We start from the raw sequence: 25,048 nt of genomic DNA, 5'->3' as shown, positions 1-25,048 counted from the left end.
ATCCACGTGGACTAAGATTGGAACGGTAATCTGTGCCGAGCGAAGGGGACACGGTGCACTAATTGGGTTGCCTGGTCACTCTACGAAGAAAACGACACAAAAAAACAAACAAACAACAACCTCATGTTGACCTTTTGACCTGTCGACCTAGCACATGTCGACCTAGAAACCCTATCGACCTTCCAACCCTGTAAACCTAGTGACTGTCGACCTATAGTGGTCGACCTAAACACTGTCGATTTGATGATCCACACCCCATCCTACTGCTATGCCAGCGGAGTGCGGCCCCTACCGCCTCCTTTTGTGGCCAATGGCCAGGGAACTGGGCCAGAATGTTGACAGGGGTCCTTATATGGTAGGTGTTAACTCAGGGCGGAATGGGGTGGAATTGCATCCACGGTGTTCCGCCTTTGTCCGCCCACACTGCGTCCTCGTCTGCCCGCCTCCGTCTTCCCCACTGCAGTCATAGCTGCTGCAGGAGGAGAGGAGGCTGGGTTCTGGGCGGCATTTCTTCTGCCTGCTCCGCCCATATCACAATACACTCATTCCGGTGCTGCGTCACTGGCCTCCTCTTTCTTCACACCCAGTCTTCCTGCATGCACGGCTTGCAGCAGCAGAGGTCCTGGATGTTTGGAGGATGAGGTGAGTTACGTCATTCTGCAAATGATGGCTGATTGTAACTTTTCCTACATATCATTGTGACTGCTTTATGATATTGATGCCAGTGGGCAGTGCAGGCAGTGGTAAGTCTGCCCAGAATCCAGCCTCCTCTATTGCAGCAGCCATGACTCTATTCATGGCACTATACTGGGGACGTTATGTGTAACTGGCACTATACTGGGGACATTATGTGTAACTGGCACTATACTGGCACTATACTGGGGGCATTATGTATAACTGGCACTATACTGGGGGCGTTATGTATAACTGGCACTATACTGGGGACACTATATGTAACTGGCACTATACTGGCACTATACTGGGGGCGTTATGTATAACTGGCCCTATACTGGGGGCGTTATGTATAACTGTCACTATACTGGGGACACTATATGTAACTGGCACTATACTGGGGGCGTTATGTGTAACTGGCACTATACTGGGGGCGTTATGTATAACTGGCACTATACTGGGGGCGTTATGTGTAACTGGCACTATACTGGGGACATTATGTGTAACTGGCACTATACCGGGGACATTATGTGTAACTGGCACTATACTGGGAACATTATATGTAACTGGCACTATACTGGGGACGTTATGTGTAACTGGCACTATACTGGGGACGTTATGTGTAACTGGCACTATACCGGGGACGATATGTGTAACTGGCACTATACTGGGGACATTATGTGTAACTGGCACTGTACTGGGGGCATTGCTTGTATTTGGCACTTTAGTGGGGGTGTAAAAATAAAAATATTCCGAAATACAGAGTAATCTGTTATCCAAAATCAGAGGCGTAACTAGGGTTTTCAGAGCCCAGGGCAAGATGAAGAGTGGCGCCCCCCCCCCCCCCCCCCAAAAAAAAAACAAACAAAAAAAACACCAAAAGAAGTATGTGCGCGCGCCTGAAAAAAAATGGGCGTGGCCACGCACCAGAAGGGGTGTTGCCACTGGAAATGCCCCACAGTGCCAGTTACATTGCCCCACAGTGCCAGATACATGCCCCACAGTGCCAGTTACAATGCCCCACAGTGCCAGATACATGCCACACAGTGCCAGATACATGCCCCACAGTGCCAGACACATTGCCCCACAGTGCCAGATACATGCCCCACAGTGCCAGTTACAATACCCACAGTGCCAGATACATGCCCCACAGTGCCAGTTACAATGCCCCACAGTGCCAGATACATGCCCCACAGTGCCAGTTACAATGCCCCACAGTGCCAGTTACAATGTCCCACAGTGCCAGTTACAATGCCCCACAGTGCCAGATACATGCCCCACAGTGCCAGTTACAATGCCCCACAGTGCCAGATACATGCCCCACAGTGCCAGTTACAATGCCCCACAGTGCCAGTTACATTGCCCCACAGTGCCAGTTACATGCCCCACAGTGCCAGTTACATGCCCCACAGTGCCAGATACATGCCCCACAGTGCCAGTTACAATGCCCCACAGTGCCAGATACATGCCCCACAGTTCCAGTTACATGCCCCCCCTCCCCGCTCACTCACCGCTTTTTCCCGTGGCTGTGCTATGTGAGGGGAGGAGAGCACAGCGCCTCTCCTGCCCCTCACCGCTCCAGGTCTCCGGCGGCGGCTATGTGTAGCCGGTTCGCTAGCCAATCAGAGCTTGCGGACCGGCAGCCAATCAGGAGCCAGTCCGCAAGCTCTGATTGGCTAACGCCGCCGCTGGCCGGAGACCGGACACACGCAGCGCTGCTGGCAGCGGCGGTGAGGGGAGGGAGAGACGCTGCGCTCTCCTCCCCTCACAGTGCGGCGTGACGGGGGCGAGTGGGGCATGATGCCCTGGCCGCCGGCGGCACCCCCCTCTGCTGGGCCTGCTAAGGCGCCCAGGGCACATGCCCCACTCGCCCTACCCTAGTTACGGCTCTGTCCAAAGTGCTTCTGGTCCCAAGCATTTTGGATAACGGATACTCGACCTATATATAAATATAGACTTAGATCTTGATAATTCGGCCCAGTTGGGATTTTGAGTTTGACATACCTTTGCTATACAAATAGACAGCATTCTAGTGATCACTATACAATACAGAATACATACTAGTGAGCAATACACAATACAGAGTGCACACCAGTGACCAATATGTAATACAGAAAGCACCCAAGTGACAATATACAATACAGAGGACATTCTAGTGACCAATACACAATGAATAGAAAAAACGAGTGACCGCTATGCAATACAAATGGCATTCCAGTCACCAATATGCAATGCATGGAACATTAAATGGCCCTCTAAACAATAGATGGCATCTTAACAAACAAACAAACAAACAAACAAACAAACAAACAAACAATCTGCAGCTGTATTTTCCTTGATACATTACAGCGAGCATCTTAATAAACAATACAGTGAACATTCCAGTTTCCTGTATACACTAAATAGGGCATGTTTATTATAAATGGACAGAATGGCATCAGTTATGCTAACCTAAGGCTCAAATTGTACAAGCCTGGAGGGCAGATTTGCCCTTCCTTTCATTGCAGGCCGCCCCTACTTTTCACTACTACTTCTATTGTTCTATAAGTGTATAATAAAGGATCTTGTAAATAGGCTTTGTATGGGGAAGCCTTCACCGAGTGAAACATAAGAATAGCCAGTGCTGGTGATAGCCCTTAGGAAATACTAATTAACACTTTCTCTGGTGGAGATACTGAAGATAGGGCTTAGAAGGCTTTGATAAATAGCCATATATCTCAGGAACTGTTGGTGACCAGTATGTATGGACAACAGATAACGATACTACTTGTGTTCTGCATGAAATTTTCGATAGCAACAGCCTGAAAATTGCCCAAAGGCTACACCTGAGCCTAAAGCCAGATACACATTAGACAATGTGTACCCAGCATGACATCGGCGGCCACGGGGCACGGCGGAGGCAAGTGCATACACACTTGCTGAGGCCGGCAGCGACGGAGATACGACGGTGGGGAGGGTGCATTCTGCATTCGGCAGCATGACCCTTGCCTTCGATGTGCCAGATTGAACTGCATGCGGTCCGACGGGTCGTGTCGCTGACGACCCGCGGGAGCACGCAGTATCAGCGACATAGTGGGTACACACTGGAAGATTTTAACAATTTGTCGTTTCCATCTGTCAGAATCGGGCAAATGTACCCAGCTTTAATGTATCCCCTCAAACATGAAAAGTTGCATCAAAATGTTAAAAAAGTCTTATGGGGTGATTCAGACCTGATTGCACGCAGGCGGTGTTTTGCACTGCTGCGATCAGGTAGTTGCCGCCTACAGGGGGAGGGGGTAATCGCTGCGCAGGGGTGCCAACGGATGTGCAGAGAACTGCACAAACAAAAGTTTGTGCAGTCTCTGCACAGCTCAGGACTTACTCAGCCGCTGCGATGAACCGGACAGGAGCTGACGTCAGGAACCCTTCCTTGAAACGGCTGGCCACGCCTGCGTTTCTTCGGACGCTCCCTGGAAATGGTCACTTGACACCCACAAACGGCCTCCTCCTGTCAATCTTCTTGCGAACGCCGGTGCGAGCGCTTTCTTCGTAAAATCCGGCGATGCCCGTCACCGGTGGCCGACGCGCCTGCACATTGCGGTGCATACGCAGTTCAGACCCGATCGCCCCGCTGCAAAAAAGTTACCGTGCGATCGGGTCTGAATGACCCCAAAAGGTGCTGAAATATTACCATAAGTATGCTATAGGGTCTTACAGATTCCTAATGCAGCTATTAATGTAAAGTGCTTCATGTCTGCTCCAATTACCGTCTCAGGAACAACCAGTTACAGAATGTGTCAGTATAACATGCAGCATACTGTATATATGATGAGACCTTGTGCTTTCCATGATATACGGAATACATTAATGTTATGTTAATGAACGGGCAGACCCGTGGTGCTTACCTAGTGCTGGTACCAGGACAGAACACAGGAGAATCACAACAGCCTCCATGAGCCCTGTAGATATTAGCCGGAGATTAGTAACAAGTTATTATAACCTTATGCATTATTCAACTTAGAACATTTGGATTTACATATTTCTGTAGGTCTTGTCATTCTAATAATTGGGAGCCGTATACAGATGTGGAACAAAAAGTATATACAGTAGCACCTACAGTATACATATAGGACAAGGGGACACAGACATAAGGATAAAACAAAAACATAGATCATTGGGGGTGATTCCGAGTTGTTCGCTCGTTATTTTGGTTCGCTACGGAGCGATTAGTCGCAAACTGCGCATGCGCATTGTACGCAGCGCGCCTGCGCCAAGTAAATTAGCACAAAAGTTTGGTATTTTACTCACGGCGTAACAAAGTTTTTTCATCGCCCTGCCGATCGTAGTGTGATTGACAAGAAGTGGGTGTTTCTGGGCGGAAACTGGCCCTTTTATGGGAGTGTGCGGAAAAACGCAGGCATGCTAGTTGAAAACGCAGGAGTGTCTGCAGAAACGGGAGAGTGTCTGGCCGAACGCTGGGTGTGTTTGTGACGTCAAACCAGGAACGAAAAGGACTGAGCTCGTCGCACTGGCAGAGTAAGTCTGGAGCTACTCAGAAACTGCGGGGTAATCGTTACGAGAAAATTAGCGAACCCTTCGTTAGCAAATCTGCTATGCTAAGATACACTCCCAGTAGGCGGCGGCTTAGCGTGTGCAATGCTGCTAAAAGCAGCTAACGAGCGAACAACTCGGAATCACCCCCTTTATGTAAAAAAAACCAGGTTGGCTTTGGCTTATAAATGATTGTGGCAATCATTTACAAGCCAAATGCTTGTATTTACAAGCATTTACAAGCCAATTGCCGTGTTTAAAAACACGGCAATCTTGGCCGAAATCTCAGACCTCTGCAAACTCGGACCCTATAACATTTCCACCTTGGTGGTCTATGTATTTAACCTTGGTGAGAGATAAGGTGGACGGAGATACCCAGCCAATCAGATCCTAGCTGCCGTGTTACAGGCTGTGTTTGAAAAATGACAGTTAGGGGTTGATTGGTTGGTACTTTATCACCGCCACTTTATCTCTATCCATGGCCTGACTCGTGTTTGTAAGAAAAGCAAAAAAACAAGCAACTGGGCAGAATGATGCTGCACTGCAGGTGGGGCAGATATAACACGTGCAGAGAGAGTTAGATTTAGGAGGGGGTTGGGGTGTGTCCAAACTGAAATCTAAATAGCAGGGTAAAACTAAAGCAGCCAGTATTTACCCTTCACAGAAATAATATAACCCACCCAAATCTAACTCTCTCTGCACATGTTACATCTGCCCCACCTGCAGTCCCAGCATGGTTTGCCCAGTTGCTAACTTTTTTTTATCACTGGACAATACGCGTTTGCAACTTCTTGATATTTGAACAGACGTACTCCCAGCACTGCAGTTATTGCACCCCTGATATTGGGGGAGATGTACCAATAATTGGAGCGAGATAAAGGACCAACCAATCAGCTCCTGATTTTAAAGGCTGTGTTTGAAAAATGACAGGAGCTGATTGTCTGGTACTTTATCTCTCTCCAAGGTTTGATATATCACTCCCTTTGTTCGAATTTACAACAGATAGTAAATGACCCACTACTTAATCACAGTGAGTAATGAAACTACTGTAATGTCACTAACATTTGAAATGAAGAGGTGAAGAGGGATACTGATTTATGGGGGTAATTCCAAGTTGATCACAGCAGGATTTTTGTTAGCAATTGGGCAAAACCATGTGCACTGCAGGGGAGGCAGATATAACATGTGCAAAGAGAGTTAGATTTGGGTGGGTTATTTTGTTTCTGTGCAGGGTAAATACTGGCTGCTTTATTTTTACACAGCAAATTAGATTGCAGATTGAACACACTCCACCCAAATCTCTCTCTCTCTGCACATGTTATATCTGCCCCCCCTGCAGTGCATATGGTTTTGCCCAATTGCTAACAAAAATCCTGCTGCGATCAACTTGGAATGACCCCCTATATCAGGTGTCTTTTTAATTCATATTGTAGCACTTGTACAGGTGTGAGGAAAAATGCATCTGCAAGAGCACACATCGCCACTGATGCTATCCTTGGATGATGTAAAGGTTACTGGTCATGTAAGCGACCTGTCAGTACAACTAATCCAAACAGAATCCTTTCCAAGACTGGAAAATGCATAGTCAACAGTATATAGCATTGTACGCTCTGATGTGAGTACTCCCCTGTCACAGATGGATGCAGCACTGCCTGGCTGTACCACTGCTGCATCCTGCAGACGACTTGTGCTAGGATGAGGTGCAGGGAGGAGGTGCACTCCTATCTTCCTCCTGACTCAGGACATCACAAGGATGCAATACACTTACAGGCATAGAAAGCAGCGGCAGGCTGAGGCAAAGATGCAGGTGGAGAAGAGAAACTGTGCAAGGATTTACTTCTAAATCACAGGTCAGTGACAAACACACACACACACACACACACACACACACACACACACACACACACACACACACACACACACACACACACACACCTGTCTGTATATCTATGTGGTCCATCTCAGTGTCTACTTAAGTCTTCTTAACTCCGTTCTACAAACCTCTCTTGAACATCATTTCCTCAGTCACCTCATCACTAATCAGTGATCACTCATCAACAGTCTCCTTCCTAAATTTAACCTTCACTCTGTGTCCTCTGCCTCAAATATTGTTCTCTCTCTCTCTCTCTGATTATATCATATGTCCCTCTGCGCAGATTTTCCCCCCACCAAGTGGAACTGGCAGCTCAGTCTTGGCTTTCAGACCCACTTAGCCAAGGAAAAAAAAAATAGCTGAAAAATATTTTTGTAATAAATTCTTCTTTGACATAATTCTCTTAGGAAAACATGCAAGAGCATCATGTAACATGCTCTAGTTGGGTCATGCATGCCCCTGTGCCTGAAGACGGGCTTAGTAAAGAGAAACGTGAAGCCTTACTTATTTTAGATATATGGTGGTCTCTATGAGGGTAACTAGGGCACAATTTATATCTGCATAGAGAAGTAAATGTATTTTTGACTCCTCTATTCCTTCACTTTTAGCGCCAAGTTCTCCTTACCGCACTTTTCTATTCCTTTATGTCACATTGAGGGTGTCAGGGTCACCCTGAGTATTTGAGCCCCGGGCTGCGTTCCAGGTTGCGCTTAGGTTCTTTCACGTTTGTTCTTTATCGCAGCAAGAAATGCGTAAGTCCTGTGCGACTCTGCTACTGCTGGGCATCTTTTTTGCGTCTTTTTCACCAGAAGATGCATATTAGTCGCAATGCTGATTAGTTTGATATGCGACATATGTATATCTGTGTGTATCTCAGTATCTGAATCTGCATACAAAGTGCTACTATGCAGCGGCCGTGGCTTTTTCCATACCAAGTTCCGTTGGGCTTTGCACACAGACTCATCAAACAGATATACAAGTGGCACTTCTCAGCTTAATCCGTGCAGTTTCCTTGTGCACATTTTTGGCTAAAAAAGATGCCGGCCGCTAGCGTGGGACCTGGCGGCTCACTCACAGCAGGTGTCTCACATGGCATACTTATTGAGGTTCGGCATATGGAGACACATCTGTGATTCCTGGTTCTAGGCAGTAGATTTGAAAAAGTACTGTGCTAGTTTGTGGATCCAGGCAGTAGGTGGTGGGTACAGGTACTGTGCTAGTTCCTGGCTCCAGGCAGTAGGTGGTGGGTACAGGTACTCTGCTAGTTCCTGGCTCCAGGCAGTAGGTGGTGGGTACAGGTACTGTGCTAGTTCCTGGCTCCAGGCAGTAGGTGGTGGGTACAGGTACTCTGCTAGTTCCTGGCTCCAGGCAGTAGGTAGTGGGTACAAGCACTGTGCTAAGTCCTGGTGCCAGGCAGTAAGTGGTGGGTACAGGTACTGTGCTAGTTCCTGGCTCCAGGCAGTAGGTGGTGGGTACAGGTACTCTGCTAGTTCCTGGCTCCAGGCAGTAGGTGATGGGTACAGGTACTGTACTAGTTCCTGGCTCCAGGCAGTAGGTGATGGGTACAGGTACTGTGCTAGTTCCTGGCTCCAGGCAGTAGGTGGTGGGTACAGGTACTGTGCTAGTTCCTGGCTCTAGGTAGAAGGTGGGTACTATACAGGTACTGTGCACATTTGTGGTTCTATGCAGTTAATTGCAACAGCATCTCATGTATAAGCACAACCTTCAATTACATATGTACAGCATTATGCACACATAGGTTTATCATATAACTTGCTTACATGTTAAATATACTCGCAAACTGATTATTTTTTCAAATAATTACTGATATAATTAGCATACAAACACATGCTGTGCTTTTAAGAAATGTCACTTCTTTTAAAGGTGTATTTAATTGCACATTGTTTGCAGTATGCAGTCATTATATTATAAAGTCACCTTTGTGTTATATAAAGCTAAGTAATATAAATATGCCCATGCAGTTTGGATTTTTCAAATTCTATGTAAGGTTACTTCAACCAGAGCTAAACATCTGCCCATTTAACCTCATAGGGTCATTTGTCTTCCTCCTAAACCCCTAACAAATGGTCACATTCCAGTGTCACCTAACAATGGTGTATTCAGTGTACAATTATGTGTGCTTCCCAGGCAGCTATTATACGCTTATAATGGCTAGGATTTCATTGACTCATGCTGCAGTTGCTTGGCACTGAGAGACTCATTGAGATTGGAGTTGCTATCACTTTCTTGGAAGCACCATTCCCTGTATGGTGATGCAGCAGGAGGTGTCTATTACAAGCAGCCTCCTGCTGTAGTGACCTGAGCTTGGCTGTCACCACCCCTCAATGACACCCGAATGGCAGCAGACTGTCAATCACTGATAGTTTACTGCTGTCCTGCTTCCGAGGTTGCAGGACCCATTTGCACAGAATGGGTCCCGCACATGTGCTAAGTACCGAACATCAGTACTTTGCGTATGATATCTCAGGTGCAACCACACCCTGAGTGCTGCTACTCAGCTTACTGTAGTAGTATTATTATTATTATTATTATTATTATCCTTTATATATGTGGGGCAATACGGACGGTGTAATCAGGGCTGTTTCTAGCCAATTTGGCTCCCAGTGCGAGATTAAAAAATGCGCCCCCCCCCCCCCCCCATTGACTTAACAAAAAATGCGCCCCCCCATAGATATAAAAAGAAAAAGGTATGCGCGCACCTAAGGCGCGCGTTCCCGGCAAAGGAGGCGTGGTCTCTGTAAAATGGGCGTGGCCTCATCTGAAAAGACTACTTTACACCCCAGTTTTTGACCTTGCACCAACAGATCACAGCGAGCACAGGAAAAAAATAAAAAAATATATATTATGTCACACACCGCAATGCCCTTGATACATTAAATCCCCATTACGGCAGGCAAGAGTCCCCATTTTCCACAATACGGCAGGCAAGTGCCCCCATTTTCCACAATACGGCAGGCAAGTGCCCCCATTTTCCACATTACGGCAGGCAAGTGTCCCCATTTTCCACAATACGGCAGGTGTCCCCATTTTACACATTATGGCAGGCAAGAGTCCCCATTTTACACAATACGGCAGGCAAGTGTCCCCATTTTACACAATACGGCAGGCAAGTGTCCCCATTTTCCACATTACGGCAGGCCAGAGTCCCCATTTTCCACAATACAGCAGGCAAGAGTTCCCATTTTCCACAATACGGCAGGCAAGAGTCCCCATTTTCCACATTACGGCAGTCAAGTGTCCCCATTGTCCACAATACGGCAGGCAAGAGTCCCCATTTTCCACATTATGGCAGTCAAGTATCCCCATTGTCCACAATACGGCAGGCAAGAGTCCCCATTTTCCACATTACGGCAGGCAAGTGTCCCCATTTTCCACAATACGGCAGTCAAGAGTCCCCATTATCCACATTACGGCAGTCAAGTGTCCCCATTTTCCACAATACGGCAGGCAAGTGTCCCCATTTTCCAAATTACGTCAGTCAAGTGTCCCCATTTTCCACAATACGGCAGGCAAGTGTCCCATTTTCCACATTATGGCAGGCAAGTGTCCCAATTTTCCACATTACGGCAGACAAGTGTCCCATTTTCCACATGACGGCAGGCAAGTGTCCCCATTTTACACACGACAGCAGGCAAGTGTCCCCATTTTACACATGACAGCAGGCAAGTGTCCCCCATTTTACACACGATGGCAGGCAAGTGTCCCCATTTTACACACGATGGCAGGCAAGTGTCCCCATTTTACACACGATGGCAGGCAAGTGTCCCCATTTTACACATGATGGCAGGCAAGTGTCCCCATTTTACACACGATGGCAGGCAAGTGTCCCCATTTTACACATGATGGCAGGCAAGTGTCCCCATTTTACACATGATGGCAGGCAAGTGTCCCCATTTTACACACGATGGCAGGCAAGTGTCCCCATTTTACACATGATGGCAGGCAAGTGTCCCCATTTTACACATGATGGCAGGCAAGTGTCCCCATTTTACACACGATGGCAGGCAAGTGTCCCCATTTTACACACGATGGCAGGCAAGTGTCCCCATTTTACACATGATGGCAGGCAAGTGTCCCCATTTTACACACGATGGCAGGCAAGTGTCACCATTTTACACATGATTGCAGGCAAGTGTCACCATTTTACACATGATTGCAGGCAAGTGTCCCCATTTTACACATGATGGCAGGCAAGTGTCCCCATTTTAGACATGATAGCAGGCAAGTGTCCCCATTTTACATGATGGCAGGCAAGAGTCCCCATTTTACACATGGTGGCGGTGGGGGGGGAGAGAGAGGGAGAGGCTGACTTACGTTTGAAGCGGCTCTTCCCGCTCTTCGGCAGCCTCTCCCTCGTCTGTGCGGCGCTTGGCTCCCCCTGCAGCTTGGCTCCCTTGGCTCCCCCTCCTGAGTCCTCGCCTCCTCCCGAGTACCCAGCTCGGGGGGCGGAGTTTTGCGGAATGTCGCGGGTGCGTCGTGACGTCACGACGCACCGCGTCATTCCACGAAACTCCGCCCCTTGAGCTGGCTACTCAGGAGGAGGGGGAATCACAGACCACAAGAAGTGCCGCGGCGGGCGCCCCGTGCGGTTTCACGGCTTGCCCGCCGCAAGAAACGGCACTTGGTGTAGTGGTTAGCATTACTGACTAACACAGCACTGAGGTCATTGGTTCAATTCCCACCATGGCCCTAACTGTGTGGAGTTTGTATATTCTCCCCGTACTTGAGTGGATTTCCTCCGGGTACTCCGGTTTCCTCCCACAATCCAAAAATATACTGGTAGGTCAATTGGATCCCAACACAAATTAACCCTAGCATGACTGTGTCTGCATGTACATGTGGTAGGGAATATAGAGTGTAAGCTCCACTGGGGCAGGGACTGATGTGAATGGGCAAATAGTCTCTGTAAAAGCGCTGCGGAATATGAGTGCGCTATATAAATAACTGGTAATAAATAAATAAATAATAAAATGTGGCACCACAGGGGTACAGGGGAAACCACCGGTGGGCCCCACTGCTTGGGGGCCCACCCTCTCCTCTAGGTACCAGGATCCAGACTGTGCACTTGAGTTATACATTATACATACATACCTCCCAACTTTGATGTGAGTGGCGGAGGGACAGCATCGCGCGCCGAAGGCGTGCGCCCGATTTTTAGGGGCATGGCCTAACGGAAAGGGAGCGTGGCCTCGCGGCAAGTGCCGCGATCACAAGCCACGCCCCGTTTTCGGCATTATGGGCGCATGAACAGCGCTGTGAGAGCTGCTGGTCATGCCCCCTGTCCCCCTCTGCCGCGAACAGACGCTGTGCGCATGCGTACAGCATCTATTCATCGCTGCTCTCCACACAGCAGCGAGTGACAGGGGGGGATCTCCCAACTGCCCCCCCACCCGCGGGACACTGCGACCCGCGGGTGGGACAGCGGGACAGACCGTGAAAAACGGGACTGTCCCGCCAAAATCGGGACAGTTGGGAGGTATGTACATATGTTACTATACACTGCACAGGACTATGGTGTATTTAATACAGTGCATTGCTGTTATTAATCTGGTACATTATCATACATGCACTAGCAGTATTTACTATATATATTTATTAATGTGCCCAATATATGCACTCGCGCCAAGCCTCTAAGCATGGGCCCCTACCACTGCCCCCCCCCCCCCCGGTGGGCCCTACATGCCCCAGTCCGACACTGACCACAAGGCATCTGCAGCACCCCAATTACAGAGTACATAATCGAATAAAACAGGAAAACAGGGACTTATAGTTGAAGACAATATAGGGCAAGTACAGGGTATATAAATATAGCTGCATCAGAAGATGACACTGGCATAGGTATGAGAGTGGCCGAAAACCAGGGGATTTGGTACAGTCGAAGATTATTAAAGTAAGAGAAGGAAAGGTACATGAGGGAAGAGTGGGGTCGGGGGGTAGCAGATATAACGTGCAGAGAGAGTTATATTTGGTTGGGTTATATTGTCTCTGTGCTGGGTAAATACTGGCTGCTTTATTTTTACACTGCAATTAAAATGTCAGTTTGAACCCACCCCACCCAAATCTAACTCTCTCTGCACATGTTATATCTGACCCCCCCTGCGGTGCACATGGTTTTGCCCATTTGCTGACAAATTTGCTGCTGTGATCAAGTTTGAATATGGGCCTAATTCAGAGTTGATCGCAGCAGCAAATTTGTTAGCAGTTGGGCAAAACCATGTGCACTGCAGGGGGGGGCAGATATAACATGTGCAGAGAGAGTTAGATTTGGGTGGGATGTGTTCAAACTGAAATCTAAATTGCAGTGTAAAAATAAAGCAGACAGTATTTACCCTGCACAGAAACAAAATAACCCACCCAAATCTAACTCTCTCTGCACATGTTACATCTGCCCCCCCTGCAGTGCACATGGTTTTGCCCAACTGCTAACAAATTTGCTGCTGCGATCAACTCTGAATTACTCCCTAGGACCTTGGTCTCCAGCTGTGGATCTTGTAAAATGTGTCAGCCAGTAATGACTACATGTGTGCACCCACAAGGAGATATGTAAAACATGCACTGTTAGGGGTCTCCAAGGATTGGAGTTGGGAAACATTGTTGTAAAGACCATAGATTCTCAAACTCAATCCTCAGGACTCTAAACAGTTCATGTTTTCCAGGCAGTGTCGGACTGGGGCATGTAGGGCCCATCGGGGGAATGCAGTGGTAGGGGCCTTAGGTTTAGGGGTGTGGCCAGTCTCTAGAGGGGGTGTGGCCTGCCACCTCATTGGTTTGACTAACCATTAGAGAGTGCAACGTCTGGGTCCCTTCATAAATTTATATAGTAAATTCAGCTGCTGCATGCATGATAATGTACCAGATTAATAACAGTAATGCACTGTAGAAAATACACCATAGTACAGTATAAGGTAACATGTATAATGTATAATTCAAGTGCACAGTCTGGAACCTGATCCTTAGAGCAGGAGGTGGAGGCCCAGGCAGTAGGGCCCACCGGTGGTTTCCCCTGTACCCCTGTGGGCTAGTCCAAGCCTGTTTCCAGGTCTCCTCAAAGAGTCGCCAGTGAAATAATTAGCTCCCCCTACGCACTTGCTATGCGACCTAGGAAAACGTGAACTGTTCGGGGTCCTGAGGACCGGGTTTGCAAAACCATTGACAATATAGGACAAGACCTCAAATTCAACCCCTACAACAGTGATGGGGAAACGGTCATTAGGTCAACAGCACTTAGGTCAACAGTCATTAGGTCGACCACTATTGGTCGACATGAATTAGGTCAACATGGTCAATAGGTCGACATGTACTAGGTCGACATGGAAAAAGGTTGACACAAGTTTTTCACTTTTTTTTTTAATTTTTAGAACTTTTTCATACTTTACGATCTACGTGGACTACAATTGGGAACGGTAACCTGTGCAGAGAGCAGCGATAGTTCGCTTGCCATGCGAGGGGACATGGTGCACTAATTGGGGTTCCCTGTTACTTTACGAAGAAAACAACACCAAAAACAGTAAAAAAAAACTCATGTTGACCTTTTTCCATGTCAACCTAGTACATGTTGACCTAATGACTGTCGACCTAAGTGTGGTCGACCTAATGGGCATCCGGTCTGAAGATCGACAATGTTTAGGTCGACCACTATAGGTCGACAGGGTCTGAAGGTCGACAGGGTTTCTAGGTCGACAGGTCAAAAGGTCGACATGAGTTTTTTTTTTTTTTTTTAATTTGGAACTTGTTCATACTAAACGATCCACGTGGACTACGATTGGAACGGTAATCTGTGTCGAGCGAAGCAGTAGCGGAGCGAGGAACCTTGCCCGAAGCATGGTGGGCTAAGCGAGCCATGCAAGGGGACACAGTGCACTAATTGGGCGACCTTGTCGACCTAGCACATGTCGACCTAGAAACCCTGTCGACCTTCAGACCCTGTCGACCTAGTGACTGTCGACCTATAGTGGTCGACCTAAACATTGTCGACCTAGACACTGTCGATTTGATGATCCACACCCGAACTAATGACCCATACTGTACCCCAGTTGCAGACTAATGGACTCTCTCTATAGTTGCTATTGCATGGTGGTGGTGTGGTCTTTTTGTAGGGTGACCATATTATCCCTTTTACCTGGGACCCTCATGGATTACACAGGTTCTGTGGCTGATTAAAACAAGCTGAAATGTAGGCTTGTAGTCAGCCAGCCACAGAACCTGTGTAATCCATGAGTGTCCCAGGTAAAAGGGACAATGGGGGTCATTCCGAGTTGTTCGCTCGCTAGCAGTTTTTAGCAGCCGTGCGAACGCTATGCCGCCGCCCACTGGGAGAGTATCTTAGCTTAGCAGAATAGTGAACGAAAGGATCGCAGAGCGGCTACAAAAAAATATTGTGCAGTTTCTGAGTAGCTCCAGACCTACTCAGCGCTTGCGATCACTTCAGACTGTTCAGTTCCTGTTTTGACGTCACCCGCCCAGCGTTCGCCCAGCCACGCCTGCGTTTTTCCTGACACGACTGCATTTTTTCGAACTTCCTGAAAACGGTCAGTTCACCCAGAAACACCCACTTCATGTCAATCACTCTGCGGCCAGCAGTGCGACTGAAAAGTGTCGCTAGACCTTGTGTAAAAATACATCGGCCGTTGTGAAAGTACATCGCGCGTGCGCACTGCGCCGCATGCGCAGAAGTGCCACTTTTTCACTTAATCCCTGTGCTGCGAAAAATTTTCACTAGCGATCAACTCGGAATGACCCCCAATATGGTCACCTTATCTTTGGGATCTTTTCTGTGGTCCCAGGCTTTTTGTGCGTATAGAGGGGTTATTTCGGTATTTGGTTCCTTGCGGTGGCTGACTACTTCATAACTAGACACCATATTTACGGGCTGATTCTGAGTATTAGCAAAGCAAAAAAGAGTAAAGGGCCCTACACACTGGCCGATTACACTGAAAGACATGAACGATCTTGTTCATTAATGAATGAGATATCGTTCATATCTTTCAGTGTGTAGGCACCAACGATGAACGATGCGCGGCCCTGCGCACGTTCATCATTGGTGCCGGCTCTTTTAAACATGCAGGCCAATATGGACAATCTCGTCCATATTAGCATGTACGGCTATAGGGCAGGGTGACGGGGGGAGAGTAGAAACTTCAATCCCCCCCGTCACCCCCCTCCCCTACCGCCGCCGGGGCGTCCATCGGCCGTCTGGCGCCTGGACCAGCAATCGGCCAGTGTGTAGGGTGTATAAGTGTGTAGGGTGTACAAGTCTGTGCACCTTGGTAAAACCATGCTGCACTGCAGGTGGGGCAGATGTAACGTGCAGAGAGAATTAGATTTGAGAGGGGTGTGTCCAAACTATAATCTAAAGTGCAGCGTTTGTGGGCTACGTGCAAAAGCAGCCAGTATGCAAAATAAATAAATGTATTTGCACCCCCCTGAATTTGCAACATGGTTTCTTCCAGATACAGCTTTACTTTTTATATTTCCCAATTCAGACTGAGGAGCCTATTTAGCAAATAATATTTGCAGGATATCGCCCCCCAAAAAACACACACCTTCCGGGGAAGCCATTACTATTAAGTATTCGCCGAATATACCATGGGGGAACCCACAACAGATATTTCCATAGATGATGATGCTCACCGCTGTATCCTATGGACTACAGTATGCAAAGCTTACCGGGAGAGAGTTAACCGCCCCCAACCTCCCAAATGTTGGGAGGTATCTGTGTAGTGGGGCTATTATTGTACTGTTGGGATGGCTTGGATCAATAATGTAATATGAGGTCTGTTGATGTCATGTAGAATTTGTTGGGGCTATTAATGTAATGTTACAGCTATTTAGATAATGTATCAACAGATGGCAGCTATACATGTCATTTGAGGATGTTTTTACTGAATACTGGGAGCTCTGCAGGCAATATTGGGTTAGTGGGTGCTAATACTATATTGCAAAGGCTAAAGGGGGGTACATCTGACTAGATTGCTTAGAATATCAGCATTATCGCTCTGTGGCCCTCATTCCGAGTTGTTCGCTCGTTGCCGAATTTTGCTATATTGCAATTAGTCGCTTACTGCGCATGCGCAAGGTTCGCAGAGCGCATGCGCTTAGTTATTTTACTCAAAAGTTAGGTATTTTACTCACGGCATAACGAGGATTTTTCATTGAGTGTGATTGACAGGAAGTGGGTGTTTCTGGGTGGAAACTGTCCGTTTTCTGGGCGTGTGCGAAAAAACGCTGGCGTTTCTGTGAAAAACGCGGGAGTGTCTGAAGAAACGGGGGAGTGTCTGGGCGAACGCTGGGTGTGTTTGTGACGTCAAACCAGGAACGAAACTGACTGAACTGATCGCACTGGCAGAGTAAGTCTGGAGCTGCTCAGAAACTGCAAAGAAATTTCTATTCGCAATTCTGCTAATCTTTCGTTCGCAATTCTGCTAAGCTAAGATTCACTCCCAGTAGGCGGCGGCTTAGCGTGTGCAATGCTGCTAAAAGCAGCTAGCGAGCGTACAACTCGGAATGAGGGCCTGTGTGTACCCCCCTACAGCGATAGCGATGCGCAGCCCCGCGCATCGCTGTCGCTGCTGCTAGATTGCCCTGCATGCAGGCCAATCTAGCAGGTCGCTCACTTCACCCACTGGGTGAAATGAGCGCCCCCCCCCCGTCTCCCCCCCGCACGCTCAGCACAGATCGCGCTGTGCTGAGCGGCGGGAGAGATGTGTCCTGAGCGGTTCGCTCAGCACACTTCTCTCCTGCATCGGCCCGTCTATATGGGCCTTTAGAATGAAATGTCGCTTTCTGTACTAAACTTGTGGGCTAATTATTTAATAACAGGTCTAGTTGAGGGGAAGAAGGCCAATTTGTTAAATGTGATTGCCAGTGAATTAATGTTGAGAATAGTTGGATGAGAGTGGCCTAGATTGTTCACGTGCTCAGATTTCCAGAACTTGAATATCCTTTTTCAAACACTGCACCAAAATTCTAGGATCTTAGTAGGGACATTTACTAAGCAGTGATAAAAACGGAGAAGTGAACCAGTGGAGAAGTTGCCCATGGCAACCAATCAGCACTGAAGTAACATCTATAATTTGCATACTATTAAATTATACAGAGCTGCTGATTGGTTGTCATGGGCAACTTCACCACTGGCTCACTTCTCCACTTTTATCACTGCTTACTAAATGTCCCCCTTAGAGGTGTATTTACCAAGCCTTGAACGGAGATAAAGTGGACGGAGAGTACGAGCCAATCAGCTCCAAACTGCCATGTTACAGGATGTGTTTCAAAAATGACAGTTATATCAGTCAACTTTATCTCCAACCAAGGCTTCGTAAATAGACCCCTTAAGACACTAACTGCAGCAGGTAGTGAAAGAAGCAAGAAGAAGAAATAGAGAGCACAGCCGTCTTCATTCCGACACAAATGTGACAAAAGGAGAATGGTGGGGGAGCATACGTGACAGGAAGAGAGTAGGGAGGGATCCGTTCAATTTACCGGCTGTCAGGATCCTGGTGGTCAGGACACCAACGCTGGAATCCCACCAGCCGGAATCCCGGCAAAACAGGACTATTCTCACTCGGGGTGTCCACAGCACCCATAGAGTGGGAATAGATCTTGCGCTCGCCACCAAGCCCGCAGCGAGTGCAGTGCGCCTGCAAGAGGACTCTTAGCACTCGCCCCACTGCCAGCATTCTGGCGGGCAGGATGCCGCTGTCAGGATATGGACAGCCGGCATCTCGCCGGCCGGTAAATCGTATGTATTCCGATGGACACACAAGCTGATTACTGGTACAAAAAAACATACTTACAGTACCAGTCCTAAGAGCTGATGATCAGTGCTCCGGTGCGGGCTGCCGGTCATAAAGTTATGCTGCAAAACAGCAGCTCACTTTACAGCAGGAGCAGCGATCTCTGGCTCCCTGTACTGGTAAGTATATTTACAGGGGGGGGGGTTAGGGTGTAGTCACAATGGGGGGACTCGATAGCAGAACATCGGGGTATTTTTGTCATCACAGGGACAGAGGCGTGTCATGGCCGCTTTCTGGACATGCATAGATTAGCAGTTGCTACTGGAGAGCACTCAGCATCCCAGGAGAGCAATTTATCCTGCGCATCTACAGAGGCACTCAGACTCTGCCTGATGACTCGATCTGCAACAATGGTTCCGATGTATCTGCACTTGTACGCCATCGGATGGAAATGAGGAGGCAGCAGGGGGGTCTCTATGCTCAGGATAGCTTCTGCCCATATTAGTTGTACTAATGAATGAGGCCCCTTGTGTGTACCTGCCTGAAAAGGGGGAGTAGCCTCAGGAAAGGGGGGAGGAGTCTCACTGCACCCCCATTTGCATCACTGTGGGGGCATGCCCAGCACTCTCTGAGATACTTGGCAGCCCCCCAGGCTCTCCCTACACTGTGAATAAATAGATGGACACAGCAGCTATTCACCCGCTTAGAGCAGCAGTGTGTGATCCCCTCAGCTACCCTCCACCCCACCACGAGACACTGCGCCCCCTGCGTGGGACAGTCCAAGAAAAACAAGACTGTCCGTTGGATGCAGTTGGGAGGTATGAGATGGACCCCGGCCGCCTCATTCTCCGGATACACCAATCCGAGAGTTGCGCCAGCGCCATGCGAATCTCCGCTGCCACCAGCAAAGACTTTTCAAAGTATTGCGGACGTTGCAGGTGTCTTTAGCTTCACCTGTGATCACCAATCTCAATATCTCATGAAAACCATAGGTAACGTACTTCACTTGGCTTGACTTGGGTTCAAGAACACAGCAGTCAGATCTAATTATATGTTTATTATAATCAAGAAATATCTTCGGGTTTACAATGGTAAAAAGATTACAAAGAATATAAGGAGTTTAGAAAATATATACAGGTTACTAGCAGTCTCAATAAACAAAAAGAGAATAATTTCAGAAGCCTAACTTACTCAACCTCAGTTAGCTTTCTGTGTGGAGGGATCTCACAATGGAAGATATATGGTGCATTCCCAGCTCCTGGCTGCTTCCCTCAGAGAATGAACTAAGCGTAACATTGAAGCTATTGACACCACATTCCTTTCCTCCCTGTTTGACTCACTTCTCTCTCCTATTCTCTCTCTCTCATGCCCTGAACAAGCCACTTCCACATACAATGCTTCCCTTACTTCTGCTCTTGACTCTGTTGCTCCACCAACCACTATTCACCCTCGCAAATTAACACCTCAACCCTGGCACACCAAATGCACCAGATATCTGCAAAAATGCTCACGTACTGCTGAGCGACACTGGAGGAAATCACGCTCTAAGGCAGATTTCCTCCATTTCAAACTTATGCTCTCATCCTTCAGTGCTGCCCTTTCTCTTGCTAAACAGTCATACTTCAAGAACCTCATCTCCTCCCAGTCTTCCAACCCCCGGCGCCTCTTTGCCACTCTCAACTCACTCCTCTGCCCACCTCCACCTCGTCTCCCTTCCTCACTCTCTGCTCTTGACTTTGCCACTTACTTCACATCCAAAATTGACTCCATACGTCAGGACATCACATCACACCAGACCATCAGTAACCAGCCTTCTCCCATCCCTTACCAACCCTCCCCATCCCTCGCACCAACTCTGTCATCTTTCTCCCATGCATCTGGAGAGGAAGTCATGGCCCTCATTCGTTCCTGTCCCCTCACCACCTCCCCACTTGACCCTATCCCCTCCCGCCTCCTCCGCTACCTCTCTTCTTCTGCTTGTTCCCATCTTTCCCACCTTCTCAATCTCTCCCTCTCATCAGGCACTGTCCCCTCTGCCTTCAAGCACGCACTCATCTCTCCTATTCTTAAAAAACCTACCCTTGATCCAAACACTCTCTCCAACTACCGACCCATCTCTCTCCTCCCTTTTGCCTCCAAACTCCTTGAGCGTATTGTCTACAACCGCCTTACTTCCTTACTTTCCTCACACTCACTGCTTGACCCATTCCAATCTGGCTTCCGTCCTCTCCACTCCACTGAAACTGCCCTTACAAAAGTATGCAATGACCTCCATGCTGCTAAATCTAAGGGACACTACTCTATACTTATTCTACTTGATCTCTCTGCTGCTTTTGACACTGTGGACCATCCTCTCCTACTGCAAATCCTTCACTCCATTGGTCTGCGTGACGCTGCCCTCTCTTGGTTGTCGTCCAACCTTTCTGACCGTTCATTCTCTGTCTCCTCTCATGACTCCACCTCCCCCTCACTTCCACTAACTGTAGGGGTACCCCAAGGTTCTGTCCTTGGTCCTCTTCTCTTCTCTCTCTATACGTCCTCACTAGGTAAGCTCATTAGTTCTTTTGGTTTCCAATATCATCTCTATGCTGATGACACTCAAATCTATCTTTCCTCTCCAGACCTCTCCCCTACTCTCCTCACTCGTATCTCCAACTGTCTCTCTGCTATCTCTTCCTGGATGTCCCAGCGCTTTCTTAAACTTAACATGTCTAAGACCGAGCTGATCATCTTCCCTCCCTCCCGCATAACATCACCTCCTACAATCTCATTATCCATTGATGGCACTACTATCTCCTCTACCCCCCAAGTGCGCTGTCTTGGAGTAATCCTTGACTTCTCCCTCTCCTTCAAACCACACATTCAGTACCTCTCACAAACCTGCCGTTTTCATCTAAAAAATATTTCCAGGATCAGACCCTTTCTGACCCAGGATGCTACTAAGACTCTTATCCACTCACTGGTCATCTCCAGACTGGACTACTGTAATCTCCTCCTGACTGGCATTCCTGACAAATACCTCTCTCCACTCCAATCTATCCTCAATGCTGCTGCCCGGCTCATTTTCCTCACCAAACGCACTACGTCCACCTCTCCTCTCTTACTAGACCTTCACTGGCTCCCCTTCCCTTTCAGAATCCATTTCAAGCTTCTCACACTTGCTTACAAAGCCCTCACCCACTCCTCTCCCATCTACATCTCTGATCTTATCTCGCTTTACACTCCCACCCGTCCTCTTCGCTCTGCTAATGCTCGCCGACTCTCCTGCCTACGGATTACTTCCTCCCACTTCTACCTCCAAGATTTTTCACGTGCTGCACCACTTCTCTGGAATTCCCTACCTCTCCCCCTCAGACTCTCCACCTCTCTACAAAACTTCAAACGGGCTCTCAAGACCCACTTCTTCACCAAACCCAGCCAAATCTCATCCTAAACCTCTGTTCCACGCTTTCTATGTACCCCATCTGTCTCACCCCTGTCTGTCTACCCCTCCCCTTTAGAATGTAAGCTCTCACGAGCAGGGCCCTCTTCCCTCATGTGCTTACCCTTTTCTTACTTTAATAATCTTCAGCTGCACCAAATCCAGCAGTCTTCTGCCACCTGATACTTATTCCAGTGTCATCTGCTGATGTAGCTATGTTTATTTACCCTGTACTTGTCCTATATTGTAGTCAACTGTAAGTTGCTGTTTTCCTGGTTGATTATTTGTTTATGTACTCTGTAATTGGGCGCTGCGGAACCCTTGTGGCGCCATATAAATAAAGGATAATAATAATAATAATAATAGGGCTAGTGTATTTAGATTTGGGTGGGGTGAGTTCAAACTGAAATCTACATTGCAGTGTAAAAATTAATCAGCCAGTATTTACCCTGCACAGAAACAATATAACCCACCCAAATCTAACTCTCTCTGCACATGTTACATCTGCCCCACCTGCAGTGCACATGGTTTTGACCATTAGTGTGCTGTTTTGGTTTGCTAACAAACCTGAATAATCCCCCTAATCCATACTCTGCAAGGAACACTACTGATCTACCCAACTCATCCCATCTGCAAAGCTTTGCGGTTGCCCGTAATAAAGGGTGAATTACTGCAAACTAGGCAGTTGGCATAAGAAGACTATTTACACTACGGGTTTGCATGTTTGCACATAAATGACCGTTAGCATAATAAACACTAATAAAAACGTGATAGTTTGTCCTTGCTCTGAACAATGGGTCTGATTCATGTTTGTAAGTCAATTTAAAAAAAGCAAGTAACCGGGAACAACCATGTTGCGCTGCAGTGCAAGTGGAGCAGTTGTAACATATGCAGAGAAATTTAGATTTTGGGTGGGTTATATATTTTCTGTGCAGGGTAACACTGGCTGCTTTTGCATGTAGCCCACAGATGTTAGACAGCTTTATTTTTACCCTGCACTTTAGATTTCAGTTTGAACACCCCACACACGTCTAATAGGGGCGATTTTTGCCTATTTTTTACGCAATCTGCCTAGATCGCTTAGAAATTAAGCACGGATCGCTCCGTGTGTACACCCCATAGCGATGGCGATGCACGGTCCCGCGCGTCGCCATCGGCCGCTCAGATTTTTAGCACATGCAGGCAAGATCTAGTTAGATCGCCTAGCATGTGCATAAAGAACACTGGTTAGCACAGATCGCTCAGCACACATCGCCATGGGTATAGCGATTTGTGCTGAGCGAACTGTGCTAACCTAGATCGCTTAGCACACAGCCACAAGTCGCCCCATCACTCTCTCTGCACATGTTACATCGGGATGCTGTTAATTTGCCGATGGTTGGGATCCCGGTGTTCAGCTGACAATGCCGGCGCAGCAGGGCTATTCCCAATCATGGATGTCAATGACAACCATAGAGTGGAAATAGAACCTATGGCGAGCACAGCAAACCACCGAGCCCGCAAGGCGATTCTTAGCGCTCGCCCACTGCCGGCATACTGGGGGTCGGGATGCCACTTATGGGTAATTGACAGCCGGCATCCCGTCTGGCGGTATAACATACGTAGTCCGTTACATCTGCCTCACCTGCAGTGCACATGGTTTTGCCCACTTGCAAGTTTTTCTGCTTTACTAAAGGGCCCCATACACTACAACGATTTATCTGAACCACAAATCGGATGCAATTTCCCTTGAACTCCCCCGGGAGCTTCCCGGGAGTGGTTCCATACGATCCCATATGATTTGGTACATGTGTGGCTATTTCTGCATGCGATCTATCGCAATGCATTCACATGTAACATAAGATATGTCTGATGGGCTGGATTAGGGTGCTAGGGCGGCTGGGCCAAATAGGCATATAAATAGCAGCAGCCATTTTAGCCATGTGCACACTGCTGCTCTGTGATTAGCGAGCCTGGTTTTGATATACATTGGTGGACATTGTGATATACATTGGTGGACAGTGTGATATACATTGGTGGACAGTGTGATATATATTGGTGGACAGTGTTATATACATTGGTGGACAGTGTGATGTACATTGGTGGACAGTGTGATGTACATTGGTGGACAGTGTGATATACATTGGTGGACAGTGTGATATACATTGGTGGACAGTGTGATATATATTGGTTGTCAAAGTCGAAAAATATCATGCTTCACATTGCCATATATTTAACCCCATGCACATGCCCGCTGCTCGTGCATATAGTCTGCTGTACGTGCACATGTCCGCAAATTGCGTACGCTCGCTCCAGCGAGTACGCGCGGTATATGCGTATTTACGGTAGAGTTTATGAGCTTGTAGCGGGCGACTCGTTTATAGTATATTTAACCCACATAGCGGGTTTTGTAGGTAATATTCCCTTTAATAATATCTATAAGTATGATTAGTGTAACTGGTTCAGGGACAAAGGAATTCCCCTTTGCATGATACGAAGGGTCAGACAGGGTCTGAGCGGTGGTGTTTAGTACCTAACCGAAGAGTATTTTATTAGAAACATTCCGGTGTTGGTTAGGAAGAGATCAGTCGCTCCAGCGTATAGTTATGTTTAAAAAAAGTTTATGGACATTTACAGTATTTGCAGTTTAATTACACATGCAGGGGGAATCCAGAGGATACCTCCCACCTCAGCAGTTTGAAATAGTCACAGCCCACCTGTTCAAACAAACCTATGACCTTTGGTTATAATGCGAAGACAGATTCCTGTGTCCAATGAACAATAAGATTGTAGGGCCCTTTGTAGTGTACTGTACTT

The 25,048-nt window shown here is 47.7% G+C and overlaps 1 protein-coding gene across 2 annotated transcripts in view; it reads right to left on the bottom strand.

Annotated features, from left to right (window-relative positions):
• The window catches only part of LOC134966678 (FXYD domain-containing ion transport regulator 6-like), a 239,667-nt gene that overhangs the window by 69,353 nt on the left and 145,266 nt on the right, over positions 1-25,048 (bottom strand). For both annotated transcript variants that reach the window (XM_063943603.1, XM_063943604.1), the window contains exon 2: positions 4,560-4,613. In XM_063943603.1, the coding sequence (XP_063799673.1) occupies positions 4,560-4,608 (49 nt within the window). In that variant the 5' untranslated portion in view covers positions 4,609-4,613. The remainder of the gene's footprint in view (positions 1-4,559; positions 4,614-25,048) is intronic.

The sequence above is a fragment of the Pseudophryne corroboree genome, chromosome 10 (assembly GCF_028390025.1).
Source record: "Pseudophryne corroboree isolate aPseCor3 chromosome 10, aPseCor3.hap2, whole genome shotgun sequence".
NCBI classification, from domain to species: domain Eukaryota; kingdom Metazoa; phylum Chordata; class Amphibia; order Anura; family Myobatrachidae; genus Pseudophryne; species Pseudophryne corroboree.
This window is presented reverse-complemented; position numbering and strand designations above follow the sequence as displayed.